This window comes from Parasteatoda tepidariorum, chromosome 8 (genome assembly GCF_043381705.1).
Source record: "Parasteatoda tepidariorum isolate YZ-2023 chromosome 8, CAS_Ptep_4.0, whole genome shotgun sequence".
Taxonomy (NCBI): Eukaryota; Metazoa; Arthropoda; class Arachnida; order Araneae; family Theridiidae; genus Parasteatoda; species Parasteatoda tepidariorum.
Window position 1 is genome coordinate 30,287,778 of NC_092211.1, and position 14,384 is coordinate 30,302,161.

The following is a 14,384-nucleotide window of genomic DNA, read 5'->3' on the forward strand; positions in this document are numbered from 1 at the left end:
AAGTTTTCATAGCAACTTAAATTTTCAAAAGAAACATTTGGGGAAATGTTTAGTCAAAAAATATAAATAAAAAATAAAAGAATAGTTTTATTCTCATTGTTTTGAGGATACAGACAGAAACTAATACTTGGATATAACTAAGTTAAGATGCAAGGAAAATTATTTATATTAATATTTAAAAAATACAACATATATCAGAATTGTACTTTTCTTGTATTTTGAGAATATGATACTGTTTCGTAAAAGAGAGACAAACAGCGGTGAGCCAATTCGGGACCACAAAGACAACCCTTCACCTCAACGGTCAGTATAATTAATGTCAAGAGCAAAAGCACTTGACCTTAAAAAAGAATCAGCATTGTGTATACTGGATCAATGTATACTGGCAGTGGCATTTAACCTTAAAAAAACATTAGTTTTGAGTATACTGGTCAACGGCCTTCACATCCCTTGATTTTATAATCGTCGTTAAACAGCCGTCCCTATTTAGGGCTTACGACTACTAATCATCAATTCCATAGCCTTGTAATTTTGAACTCAATTCAGAAGACAAGGGAACTCCTGGATCAAGTATTGGGAGAAATCTGCCATCATGGAGGACTTTTTGATGGAACTAACCCGCATTCGCATTACATGGAGAGGAAAACCACGAAAGCCTTCCCCCCAAGGTTAGCCTGACTGCAAGGGGACTCTAACCCATGATCTGTCTACAGCTGAAGATATTCTTACGTCAGCACTGGGTCGGTGCGAGCCGAGTGCGCATCGACCTACCATTGCTATGATTCGAACCAGATACGACTCATTGGGAGGCAAACGCTCTATTTCCTGAGCCACCACGGCTCATATCCCTTGATTTTATTTTATTTTATTTTATAACCGTCGTTGAACAGCCGACCCAATTTTATGGGTTTACGACTACTGATGCTCAACTCCGTAGCCTTGTAATTTTGAACCCAATCCAGATGACAAGAGAACTCCTGGATCGAGTATTGGGAGAAATTTGGCTTCGCGGAGAGCTTTTTGATGGAGCTAACCCTGATTTGTGTTACATGGAGAGTAAAACCACAAGAACCTCCCACGGTTAGCCTGTCGGCAAGGAGACTCTAACCCATGATCCTTCTACCACTGAGGATACTTCAAGTCAGCACTGTGATTGGTGCAAGCAGGATGCGGAATTCGTATCGAGTGGGATTCGAACCCGGTTCGCCTCATTGAAAGGCGAACGCTCTATTCCCTGAGCCCCCCCTGATTATCCCTTGATTAATCAGATTAAAAATAGTAAACGGTAATAATTTGTTGACTATTATGGATGGTGTTTGATTTAGTGCTAAAATTTTTAACCATCGCCAACGGTCCTCTTTAATGCAAGAGAAGAGTGCTGAGAATATTATCCTACTTTATCAATAACTCAATTACTATTTTTTTTAATGTTTAAAGTTCTTAAACATTAAAAAGTAATGGATACCTTTAAGATCTGTACAATATTTGTACTACATTGCTAGGAACTTTGGAACCTTTTGAACCATAATATCGTTACAATTTTCTTCAACCTTAATATGGGATTAAGTTAAACCATAATATTGTACTAATTAACAGTGATGACATGATAGCTCAACTTAAAACTAATATAGCTCAACTTGAACAGAAACGAGATTTATTTTTACAAGTTATTAAGGTTTCTGCTCCTTTGCACCATATTATGGTTCAATGTTATTGTTAAAAACTGTACCAATTTTTGCGATAAAGTACTGTAATGTTGCTAGATATATAATTTCAGGGAAGCACTTTTTGACTGATAAATATTGTATGCTTAGACTAAACTTTTACATAAAATAAAACTCTAAATAAAATTTATTTAAAATAGTAATAGTAAAACTAAAAAATATAACTACAATTAAAAAAATTTAATGAACCGTGACGACATGATAGCTTTACTTAAAACTAATATAGCTCACCTTGAACAGAAACAAGATTCATTTTAACAAGTTATTTAAGGTTTAAGCTCATTTACATCATATTATGGCTCAATATATCAATGTTATGGTTAAAAATTGAACCAATTTTTGCGATAAAGTACTGTAATATTGTTAGTGATACTGAGTCAGAGAAACACTATTAGACTGATAAATATTGTATGCTTAGACTTAGACTAAACATTTATTTTACAAAAAATAAAACTATGAATTAAACTGATTTAAAATAGTAATAGTAAAACTAAAAAATAAAACTACAATTGAAAAAAGTAATAATAAAAAAAGTAATAAAATAAAAATAATGCATCACCATATTATAAGATTATTTTATAACTTGTGCTGATCATTTAGGCTAAGTTGCAATACTTTAAAAAAACATGTTTCCTAAAACAAACATTTTAGTTTGCGAAAACAAAAAAGAACCTGATCTACATTCAAAAGATCTATAACTCAAATTTCCTTCAACCTGCTGCTTATACAGTCTCTCCAAAACCTTTTGTTATAGCGGAACATCTGCTTCAGGTTTAGAGACAAAAGGGTAAGTGAAGCCACGTTTAGAATCATTTCAATAGACGGTTTCCTCGCCAAGCTATTTCCTCGCCATATTCAAACATGGAGCTATTTAAAGACAAAACCTATAGGACACGTGTCTTCAGGTTGATTTGAATGCTTAAAAAGGAGCCAGAGTTAGGGTGTCTTTTCGAAATTCTCTTCGAATAAATGTTCGAATTCTTTTTCTCCTCTCTGAATTCAGGACTCTTTTAATTAAGTAGTTTTTAAAAGACTTCCTTTTCCTACCCACAAGAACAAAGGAGTCGCCATTGTTGGTATTTGGTACGGATTCTTCCTGGTAAACTTTCCGAATTTAATAATAACTTTTCATTGCCTTTTATTCGTAAGGAATGAATTGAAGTTGAGTGAAATACTAATCACACCATCTGGTGAAAAAGGTTTCTTTTTGCTTGAATTTGATGTTTAGAAGTGAGTAAATTAACAATAATACAATGTGAAACTACAAAGAAAAATTCAACTATTTCAACTTTTTTTCAATGTCCATATTCAGTTAACTTTGTTCGAAATTTATTTAAACTTATATGAACATAAAAAGAGCATTCAGCGTATAAGCTGTACACGTATTGTAAACACAATATGAACACGTATACAGATATTTTATTTTTATATTTTATAACCGTCGTTGAACAGCCGACCCAATTTTATGGGTATAGGACTACTAATGTTCAACGTAGCCTTGTAATTTTGAACCCAATCCAGAAGACAGGGTAACTCCTGGATCGAATATTGGGAGAAATTTGTCTTCGTGGAGGACTTTTTGATGGAGCTAACCCGCATTTGCGTTACATGGAGAGGAAGACCACTAGAACCTCCCATGGTTAGTCTGACGACAAGTGGACTTTAACCCATGATCCGTCTTCCAGTGAGAATATTTCACGTCAGCACTGTGGTCGATGCAAACCGGATGTGGAATTCATATCGACTGGGATTCGAACCCGGTTCGCTGCATTGGAAGGCGAAAGCTCTATCCCCTGAGCCATCGAAGCTCACGTATACAGATATTGTAAGCTGTACATGTATTGCAAACACAATATGAACATGAATACGCGTGATGTAAACTATAGGTATGAAGCGTATAGCTAAAACTATACATGTATTGTAATCCCAACATGAACACGTATATACATATTGTAAGCTGTACATGCATTGTAAACACAACATGAAGATATATATACATATTGTAAACTAAACTAATATTGCTTACGGACCTCAATTTGAACATACATTGTTAGTCAAGTCAAATATAAGTTGTAAGTAACCACAGTTAAAGCCACATTTCATGTTAGACATGTATTGTAAGTACATATCACACCTTAAGCTAAAAAGAGTTCGTCTTTAACTGCCTAGTTCTAATTCTCTGTATAACTTGAAAGCTTAAGTTAAGCAGAGATGGATAAAAAATCACAAAGTTAACATGTACTGCAACGCTGTTTTTTTTTTAATAAAACGTTTATTCAATTTACAATATTTAAAAATAATTACAAACTTTAACGAACATGATGGATTTCATACTTTTTTTTACTATGAATTGGATTGAATGTTAAACCTAATGGTATAGAACCGCATATACTGCATCAAAGGTAGCGAATTCAAAGAATGATATAAACTAAACGTGACGAAAAACAAATTAGAATAAAAGTGAGCAAATTAAAACAAAGAAATATCACTACGATAACCTAAGGGTCATGTTATCCGTATGTTATTAGAACATACGTTGAACTACAATATAAATCAAGTAGTCTGCAATATTAAAGAGGGGCTAAGTTATCGTACTTATCACATCGATTATCGTACAGATTGTATGGGACAAGTAGTGAAAACTTTACTCGATATTAATACTTTTTTAGAGATTTTGGATATAGTTTTGAACCATAATATAGTATAAATTTATTTATTATGCTGCTAAATTAAACCACATTATCACAATTCCTTTACTTGATTACGGTTACTATTTCTCAACTTTAGCGGAAGATCGGCTGAAACTAACACCTTATTAAGTTAAAATGCCCTTGCTATTTGGCTTACCGTAGGAGGTTTTAGTAAAAAACTTCCTCCGCGAAGGCAAGTTTGTCTCAATGCTTAATCCAGGAGTTCCCTTGTCTTCTGGATTGAGTTCAAAACTGCAAGGCTACGTAGTTAAACATCAATAGTCGTAAATTCAGAATTGGGTCGGATTATTAATAAAATGGAGAAAAAAATTATTAAGGTTGTTGAAAGTTTGAACTGTACAGTTTAATGTTAAAACAACTTTCTTATGGAAAATATAACAATTTTTTCATTAATCTAATTGAGAAGTCTTTTTATTATTTATTTTTACAAATTTAAGATAAGTAAAGATAAGTATTTAAGATAAGTTAGACTGATAAAGTGCTTTTGCAAACCTTAACCGATTAACGGAATTAATAAGCTCTCATTTCTCTTCAAACTTTTCTTTCAATTCGTCAAGAAATATGTAAATTGGCGACTCTTACAGCAAATTTTTTTTTGTTTTAGTAACTATCAGGCTGTCATTAGTGCTTCAACTTCAGATAATGTGTTGATAAGAATAAAGGAAAAATTTCTCTCTCCACTAATGATCAAATTATATATATATATATTTTTAGTCAAAATGTAGTGCGGTAAGTTTGTTCACTTTCACGCGATGATAAAACATTCAAAAATGTTAGATTTTGCATCTAGTTTCGGGTAATTTATCTACAAATATCATTTTTTCGCTGAAATACTTAAGAAAACATTGCAGATTTCGTTCATTGAAATTAGGAATTTTCATTTTAAAGTGGAATTAATAGATTAAGAGCTGATTAGAATTGTGGATTATTTAAAACATAGTCCTTTTACTTAAACATAGTTCTTAATTTACCCGCTATTTTTTTTCCTCTTCATGAAATCTAAATTCTCTTGTTGCAATACTTTATACAATTAACAATTACATGCAGTACAAATTTTGAAATTACCATCTGTAATTTCGGGTGGTCTTGGCCGTAAGAGATTGGGTACTACTGATGTTGAGTTTTTAAAAAACTTTTAATCAAGAAATATAGTTACAATTTTGCTCATGCACATAAGATATGCAAGTAAATTTATGTAAATATAAATAAATTTAAGCAAATTATTTTGTTCCTTATCTTTTGAATTATTTAGTTTAGAGATAAAAAAGGCCAGATTTCGATTGTTTTAGTAAATATATATCTCAAAATATAAATCATGTATGTTTAAATGTTAACTTATAAGAAGAACAAGTTTCTGATATTCAAAGGAATAAAATATATACATCAGTTCACAAGTTTCCTATCTAGGTGTTGACCCAATAGATACATTGCTCTTTTTATAATTTAAGAACAATTTTTTCTTTTTAAATTTATTTTTTTAAAAGTTTCATATAAAAAAAAATTTTAACTTTAAAACTAACGATTTTATTCAAATATTTCCAATAATGATTGAAATAACTTCGCTATTCCTTTTTCTGACATTAATTCGACTTTTAACAAAAAATAAATTACTTTAAACTAAGAAAAAAAAATAAGGTTCACTGTCACTTTCTTTGTGAAATATTTCTAATTCTCTCAAAAGTCAGAATTTCTAAACTATTTCTCGCTTCCTTTTTTTTCGTTAAGAAATATCTGAAATCGGTTTTTTTTATTCACTCCCTACCCCCTGTGTCAGTTTTCTTTTTCAGCAGACGATGATGATGATGATATGCTATTACTTTTTATGGTTCATTTGGACTAAAACCCATTTCTGCTAATAACCATAATGGCTTCCTGACTGCAAAAAGAAAAGGTCTGTGTGCCCTAGAGATGAAAAAAAAGCTGAGAAATATATAAAGAAACTTTTATTTATATCTTCCTTCTCTCCTTATGGCGATTATTAAAACACGCCAATCAAGTCTTGTGATTTAATAAAGTGCCTTCCTTTTACCTTTAACGCACTAATGAAGTATAAAATGAGAGTTATGTGTCTAAATTATTTCTGCCAAACGTCGCCAAGAGATGAGGTGGAAGCGGCATTTATGTTATGCTAATGGTTTTGCATGGCGATGTTTTACAGATGTTAGAAAAGATCTTCCGGAGAAATTAATCGACATTATTGTCGAGTAATTTCGTTCGTTTAATGCTCCAGTCCTCATTAAGATATCATTTAACAAATGAATTGAAAAGTTGAAATGGTTTAATGAGGTAAGATATAATTAGGTTTAGTTGAGTAATAAGAGAAAGTGAGTGTTTTTCACTTCAGTTCTTTGAAAGCAATTATGAAAAACAAGTGAAAACACCATTTGAATATTTCATGCAAGGTTTTTTTCATAATTGCATAATTATGTCAGGTGATTAAATTTGGGCTCCGATATTATTGCTTTTAAATTATAAACTTCTTAAAGCTTATGATATGAAACAGATATTAACTTAGGATATAATTTTTTTTTTGCTATTGAAGGATTTCAATAAAGATTAATGAAATTTTACTATTGCTAGTGCAATTTTTATCTTATTCATTAAAATGATCAGAATTCTTTGATATCTTTTCTCTTATTTAAAGCCACATTTAAAACCGCGGTTAATTATTTAAAACCACAGTTTGGAAATCATTTTATAATTAACAAATTTTCTTTTGTTATTAAAAGTTGAATATTTTTATTCAATAAACATTTGAAAGTGAACAGAAATGAATACAATTTTCAGAATATCAAGCTAGAACTTAAACTTTTATTAAATAAATTATCTTCAAATATTTTTAAATACGATAATAGTATATGATCCTCTAATAAAGATATTGTATAATGATCTTTTCGTAAACTATCCCATAATAAAAGTACATTATGCTCTAATATATCTCTAATAAAGGTAAATAATCTATCAATTTTCCTCTATACAGATACATTATTTACTTTCTCTATAATTCTCTAATAAAAATGCATTATTTTATTGAAAGATACATTATCCTACAGTTATCCTCTAATGAACGCACTTTAACTTAAGAAAATGCATTAATCTTTAATATTTCTCTAGGACCCCCTGAAAAAGCTAAACTATCCTCAAATATGCTTTAAATACGATAATATGTGAGTGTGATCCTCTAATAAAGGTATTTTGTAATGATTCTCTAATAAAGGTATTAAACGGTCTCTAATAAAACCTATATTCTCTTTTAGTATATCTCCAATAAAAATGCATCCCCCAATATAAAAAGAAATATAAGATTAATGAGCAATGATACAGAGCTTAGATTTTTTTCATAAATTTTTTTGTTAGCAAAATGATTTATGACATGATTTAATCAATCAATAAATTTTACTACAATTAAATACCGAATAATATTGTAGTTAAAGTATAAAAAATATTTCAATAAAGAGTTAAAAATTTTGAATCCAAGCAACAATTACATTATTGCCGAGTTTATATTAAATATCCAAGCCTAAATCAACACGTCTTCTAAAGATAAATTCATTACATTTGACCCTAAATCTACCTCACTCGCCTGATATGGACTTTTCCCACATAAAAACCATCTTTATCTGTACATATTACGTCCCTCCATCTACTGGTAGATTTAATTTGATCCTTTGTAACAACTTATATTCATCTCATTGTTGATCTGAAAGAGCTAAATACCATTCCACCCCAAAATCGTAATCCTCCGACCTATGGTTTATTGCTTTCAAACTAGGTTCCCTTGAACCCCATGTTTACTTGGGGGATGTGACCAACGGTCATTAAAGATGACCAGTACGCAAAATGCTGGGGTTGTTTCTAGATCAGAGGGTCAAGAAGACAAAGGATTTCTTCACTATGAGGTTCACGTGATTTATAGGAGGAGGATGTTGATGCGGTAGAACTTATATTAAGACTAACTTTTTATGCATAGATGGTTGGCGATTTATGTTTGATTATTACGTAGCTGATACTACAGAACGGAATAATAGTTTGTGGTTTTTTTTCTTCTTTTCCTGCTCTAACAGATGCAGCTGCGTGAGTAATCTCTATAATGGATTTGAATATTTATGTAAGGATAAAACTTCACAATGAAAATGAAAAAGATATCTCTCTGAGAAGCTTGTTTTCGGATAATCGGACTTTGATAGAATTAATCAGACATTTCAGCGTCAATCTTAATCGTTTAAAATGTTGACTGCAAATATGTTAATCAGTAAGGGCTTATTACTAATTAAATTATGAACTCGGACACAAAAACGTACTTTGAATAAGCATACCTTTTTCTTGAAAGATTTAGATTTTTGAGTAACAAAATATAATAACCGGAATCTGGAAAACATGGTTTCAACTGTTTAGTCAGAAAAGAGGTCGGATGGTTAGGCTCTTTAATGTTATTTCAATCTTTATATGTTTCACTGTACGTCTAAAACTTTTTATGCAAATCATAAAAAATAAATCGAAAATCTGAACCATAGCATGAAATTTAAGTTCCTTAACGTTTAAGTCAGATTAAAACTTTTGCTAACTACTATTTTCACGAAAATTATAAAAAATTTAAAAAATGTTAAGAGATGTAGAGAACTTTTTGATGACAGAAACCATAAAAAAATGTTAAACCTGAAAAATGGGGACACATTTATTGCAAAATAAAAATAATAATAACTTAAAATAAGGCTTCAGTAATTTCTCAAAGGTTTCAATATCTTCCGCATATCATTAGAAGTCAAAATATAATAAAAATATCCGAAATACCTGTCAATTGTAGCTATGGTGCCAAACTCTAGTCCTAGACGAGTCGAGTTACATTGAGGCGAGTCGAGTTGAGTCAAACTCTGTAGCACTAGAATTAAACTCTGTAACACTAGAATCAAACTCTGTAATACTAAAGTTAAACTCTGTTACAATAGAGTCAAACTCTGTTACAATAGAGTCAAACTATGTTACAATAGAGTCAAATTATGTTACAATAGAGTCAAACTTTGTTACCATAGAGTCAAACTTTGTTACAATAGAGTCAAACTCTGTAACACTAGAGTCAAACTCTGTAACACTAGAGTCAAACTCTGTAACTTATTCGCTAGCTCTTAATATTTAGTCGTTAATGGCAATCTGGAAAATGAAAATTTTGCACCCTTTTCTACACAATTTAAAAACTAGTAAAATAATACAATGCATTAATTTAAAAAAGTTCTAAAACGTACAAAAAAATTTTTTTAAATTTTGAAGAAAAGGCATGTTGCATCGATTTTTCCGTTCATTCTAAAATTGACTAATATAAATTTAAAATGTTTCACTTGCTTAACAAAAAGGAATGCAGTGTTAATAATAAACACGTGACTTTATTTCTTTCAATAGGCTTTTTGCTGTGAAATGTACAGGCTGTGTACTTCCCATAGCTCCAACGGAACTGGTGATGAGGGCACTAGATCACGTGTACCATTTGCCATGTTTTGTGTGCGTTGGTTGTGGACGGCAGCTTCAAAAAGGTGATCAATTTGTTGTACGGAGTGGGAGACTGTACTGCAGGCCGGATTTTGAAAAAGAAATGGCCGTCATGCAAATTGTCACAAGGGGTAAGATTGTCTTTCTTGTCAAAATGTTTATCATAATATATTGCATGTATTAGAATGAATTAGTTCGTTATTTAGTACATTAAAAAAATGAGAAACATTAAATTTTATAAATATTGAAAATTTATGAAATTACGTCATGCATTTAAAGCCTGCTTATTAAAAGAGAAACTTGAACAATCAACGAATCTGTCGAACTTCATGCTGGAACAAGTTTCAAGAATTTAAAAAAAATATATATAGGGTGTTTTGTACTGAACACTTTTACTATATTTTAAGAAAAAAGTACATAAAAGTAATCATTTTAGGAGAGGAAAATTAATTTATCGTAATTTAAAGAAGCAGTAATGAATAATATCCTCTCGAAACTTTTTATAACAATAGAATTAAGCTTTCAAAGATTCACAATTTTAAGAATATATTTTTAAGCTATACAGCATAAAAATATTTTCAACTAAAGCCAATAATTTTTTAAAAACATATCAGGCTATTTAAAAAAATCTAAAAAAATATTCGTATTTAAATCAATGAATTTAAAACAAAAAAATTCAAATAATTTAAGTCATGATTTGAATTAAGTGATTTACCAACCTTGTTACTAATAGATATTAATTACATGATGTGTTATTAAGCATTTCTAATAAATATTAATTATCATATTACTTCAGGAGAGAATGGGCAGCTAACGCCTACTGGACCTCACAATGGCCAACCTAGGCAAGATGGACGAAGGGGACCTAAAAGGCCGAGAACTATCCTCACCACAGCCCAAAGAAGAGCCTTTAAGGCTTCCTTTGAAATCAGCCAAAAGCCTTGCAGAAAGGTAATATCACTTATGTTACCAATATAGACACACACACTGCACAAATATGTTTTTTTTGAAAGGAACATTTTTATGCGCTTTGAAATTTAAAATCTGTTGTTTCTCAACAACATTGAAGGTATTTTAACAAAATATGATATTTTCAAGAATAGGTTCATAGAAAATTTTTTAGAAACATTTTCAGAAACTATAATTGCTTCTGTAACATAGTCGAAGCACTTAGCAAGTAATAATTAAAAGTAGAATTAGTTGAAATTATTTAATTAATTAATATTTAATAATTATTTATCATTTCGGCAATGTACTTTATAATTTAATTGCTCCTCGACAACGTACTTTACACTTTCATTGCAATGATAATTATGTCTTTAACATAGTCAAAGTACTTATAATATTTAAAAGTAGAATTAATCGAAATTATTTAATTAATTAATATTTAATAAATAGGTATCTTTTCGACAATGTACTTTATATTTTCATTGCTTCTCGACAACGTACTTAATATTTTCATTGCAATGATAATTATGTTTGTAACATAGTCAAAGTACTTAGTACGTAATAATTAAAAGTAGAATTAGTTGAAATTATTTAATTAATTAATGTTTAATAAGCAGGTATCTTTTCGACAATGTACTTTATATTTTCATTGCAATGATGAAAAGAAAAATGCATAAATTTTTAATTTCATTTTTTTCCCCTCCAGGTTCGAGAATCTCTAGCAAAAGAAACAGGACTGAGTGTCCGAATCGTACAAGTTTGGTTCCAAAATCAAAGGGCAAAGGTAATGATCATATGATAGTGGATTTTAAAATTTAATTTTCGAAGAAAAAAATATAGAATTATAGCCATTTTTTAAATTAAAAAAATATCAATTTCTTTAACAGTTTTTTAGATAGCATTTTCTAAATTTTTGAAAATTAAAATATGTAAATTTTTTTTATCTTTCCAGCTAATGTTCATAAAATGAAATTAAACTTACTTTTAAAATGCGTATTTATGTTATCATTAATAATTATGATTAATAATTATTATTAATAATTATATTAATAATAATTATTAATCATGATTATTAATGATAATTATTAATCATGATTATTATTAATGATTATATAATGATTATTATTAATCATAATTATAATAATTATAATTAATAATTATGATATATATATAATTAATAATAATAATTATGATAATTATAATAATAATTATGATATATATATATATTATTATTAACTAATTTTTCTAAGGCATATTTATAATACCATTAATTATCATCAAACCAGCAAAGTATGAAACGTCAACATTATATTTAATAATAAGACTTTTTATAGAATGCCTAGTATTTTTAGGCAGTTCATTAGACTAGAGCATTGACTCTAAATTTGTTTCGGACGTGGAACCTTAAGTGATCGAGTTTCTTTTAGTGGAATCCGGCAATAAAAAAAATTTATTGTTAGTTGTAAATATACTAACTAAATAACAAAAAATACTACTAATTATTTTAATATTTAATGTGAAGAATAGAATATTTAATATTACAAATTTGTACTACGTGTATGTTTTACAAAAAAGAACTTTTAAAAGCGTTGAGAATAGTTATCAGAGAAACGTAATTCTGTTTTTTTTTTTTTGAATTGAAAAACTCGATATGCTTAAATTTTTTAAAAATGCATATCCTTCTTATAATTTATTCAATTTATTGTTATTGAAAAAGCTGCTTTTTTATTGGTATTTTACAAAAGTAACTTTATATCAATGACCTAAATATTAAATTAATCATGGATTTCGTGATAGGATATAAATATAATTCCTAAAAATTCTAAATATTCAGAACCTTTGAAATCCTTAATGGAACTCTAGGGAACACTTTTTGGGAACAGCTAGACTAATAAATTATATACTTTATCCTGGAGCTCTGTAGAATAAAAAAATTTCTTGAGGTAAAATACAAGCTACTATTTAAAAGACGTTCTATTAAAAAATATGAGAGTTTAAAACTAGAGAGACCTGCGTGTATCTAACAATGTATTGAACAATTATGCGTGTTTTTCCAACAATGTATGAAATGATAGGACTTTCTGGAATACCTTAAGTATTTTGTAAAATGACAGATGCTTTTCATACTTAGTCAGTTAGTCGTTTGGCACTCTATGTTGTTGTTTCTTATACCATATGTGTCCCCCGTCGCCCATGGTGAAGCTAAGCGAATTAAAGGCAGTGGGTGAATTTCTTGCTTTTCAGTGGTGCCATCTTTGTCAAAGAATACGACTTCAGGGATCGAACTCACTACCTCTAGGGCATGGGTCCAACACCCTATCCACCAGGCTATGCCGGCCCTGAGCATTCCATAGAATACCTAAATAAAAAATGAAATGCGTAATCGTTGTAAGCTTTGTCAGACAGTTTTCGGTATTCTATAAAATGCCGAAATATTAGATTTCAAACTCTGCTGGTGACAAATATATCACATTCTTTTATTGTATTGCATGTGCAACAACCTATTACCAAACAAATAATTTGATAACACTTCTTTTTCTTCCCCACATATTCCACGCCAGCTAAAGAAGCTGCAGCGGAAGCAACAGCAGCAACTACAGCAACAAAGCCAAAAACAAAACACAGATTCACAAAACGGGGGATCCAATCCAGATTTGTCCAGTCCTGGAAAAGATGGGAAAAAATCTGACGAACTAAGTCACGGAGACCCTAGTGAATATTGTAAGTATAATCTTACATCAATATGAAGTAAATTGTGAGAAAAAAAAAAGCAAATGTGAAAAAAAACCTTTTCCAAATTATCTATTAGTTTTTTTAAAAAAATTTTCGGACTTAGTTAATTTACATATAACACTTCATTTGTATACCTTTTCTAAACAGTTTTTTTGTAGTATACGATGTTGACATTTGTTACGATATTGTAATTAAAGAAATTAACTATTTTGGCAAAAATCAGTTGTATAGTGGTCAGGGAGCTGACCACTATAAGCTCACGGATCAACAATAGTAAGCTCACGGATCAACAATACCGGCCATTAAGTAGCATGATGGCATACAGTTGTTGAATGTGTTGGACATATTGAAGAGAAAAAATAACAACAATAAAAAGTTAATTAATATTAATACACCACAATTGGGACGATTTTTCTTTCATCACTTTTGCTATTTTAGATTAACACTAAATTAGCTTTAAAAATTAATAAAAGTGACACAAAAATTTCAGTATGTTAAGATTATTGAAGTGTTGATAGAATAAAATGCATAATTGTTAAAAAAAGTTTTTTTTTAAAAAAACTCAATGTTGTTTTAGGTTATTTAAAGATTTTACTTTTATTCGGCACACAATAACTGTGGAATTGTTTGATCATTAAAATAATTTTGTAAATATAACTTTCTGATAAAATACCATTTTCTAGAATTTATGCCTCTTCACTTATCTGCCTGATCATTAGTAAAAAATAAGCAAATATAACAATAACAAATATATATATATATATATATATATATATAAGAAGGGTGA

The 14,384-nt window shown here is 29.7% G+C and overlaps 1 protein-coding gene and 1 long non-coding RNA gene across 3 annotated transcripts in view; one reads left to right on the top strand and one right to left on the bottom strand.

Annotated features, from left to right (window-relative positions):
• LOC139426348 (uncharacterized) overlaps positions 1-14,384 on the bottom strand; it is a 186,892-nt gene that overhangs the window by 123,139 nt on the left and 49,369 nt on the right. The window lies entirely within an intron of this gene.
• The window catches only part of LOC107442768 (LIM homeobox transcription factor 1-beta), a 116,077-nt gene that overhangs the window by 97,872 nt on the left and 3,821 nt on the right, over positions 1-14,384 (top strand). For both annotated transcript variants that reach the window (XM_043039028.2, XM_043039029.2), the window contains exons 4-7: positions 9,830-10,047; positions 10,713-10,867; positions 11,571-11,648; positions 13,426-13,585. In XM_043039028.2, coding sequence (XP_042894962.2) covers positions 9,830-10,047; positions 10,713-10,867; positions 11,571-11,648; positions 13,426-13,585 — 611 coding nt within the window. The remainder of the gene's footprint in view (positions 1-9,829; positions 10,048-10,712; positions 10,868-11,570; positions 11,649-13,425; positions 13,586-14,384) is intronic.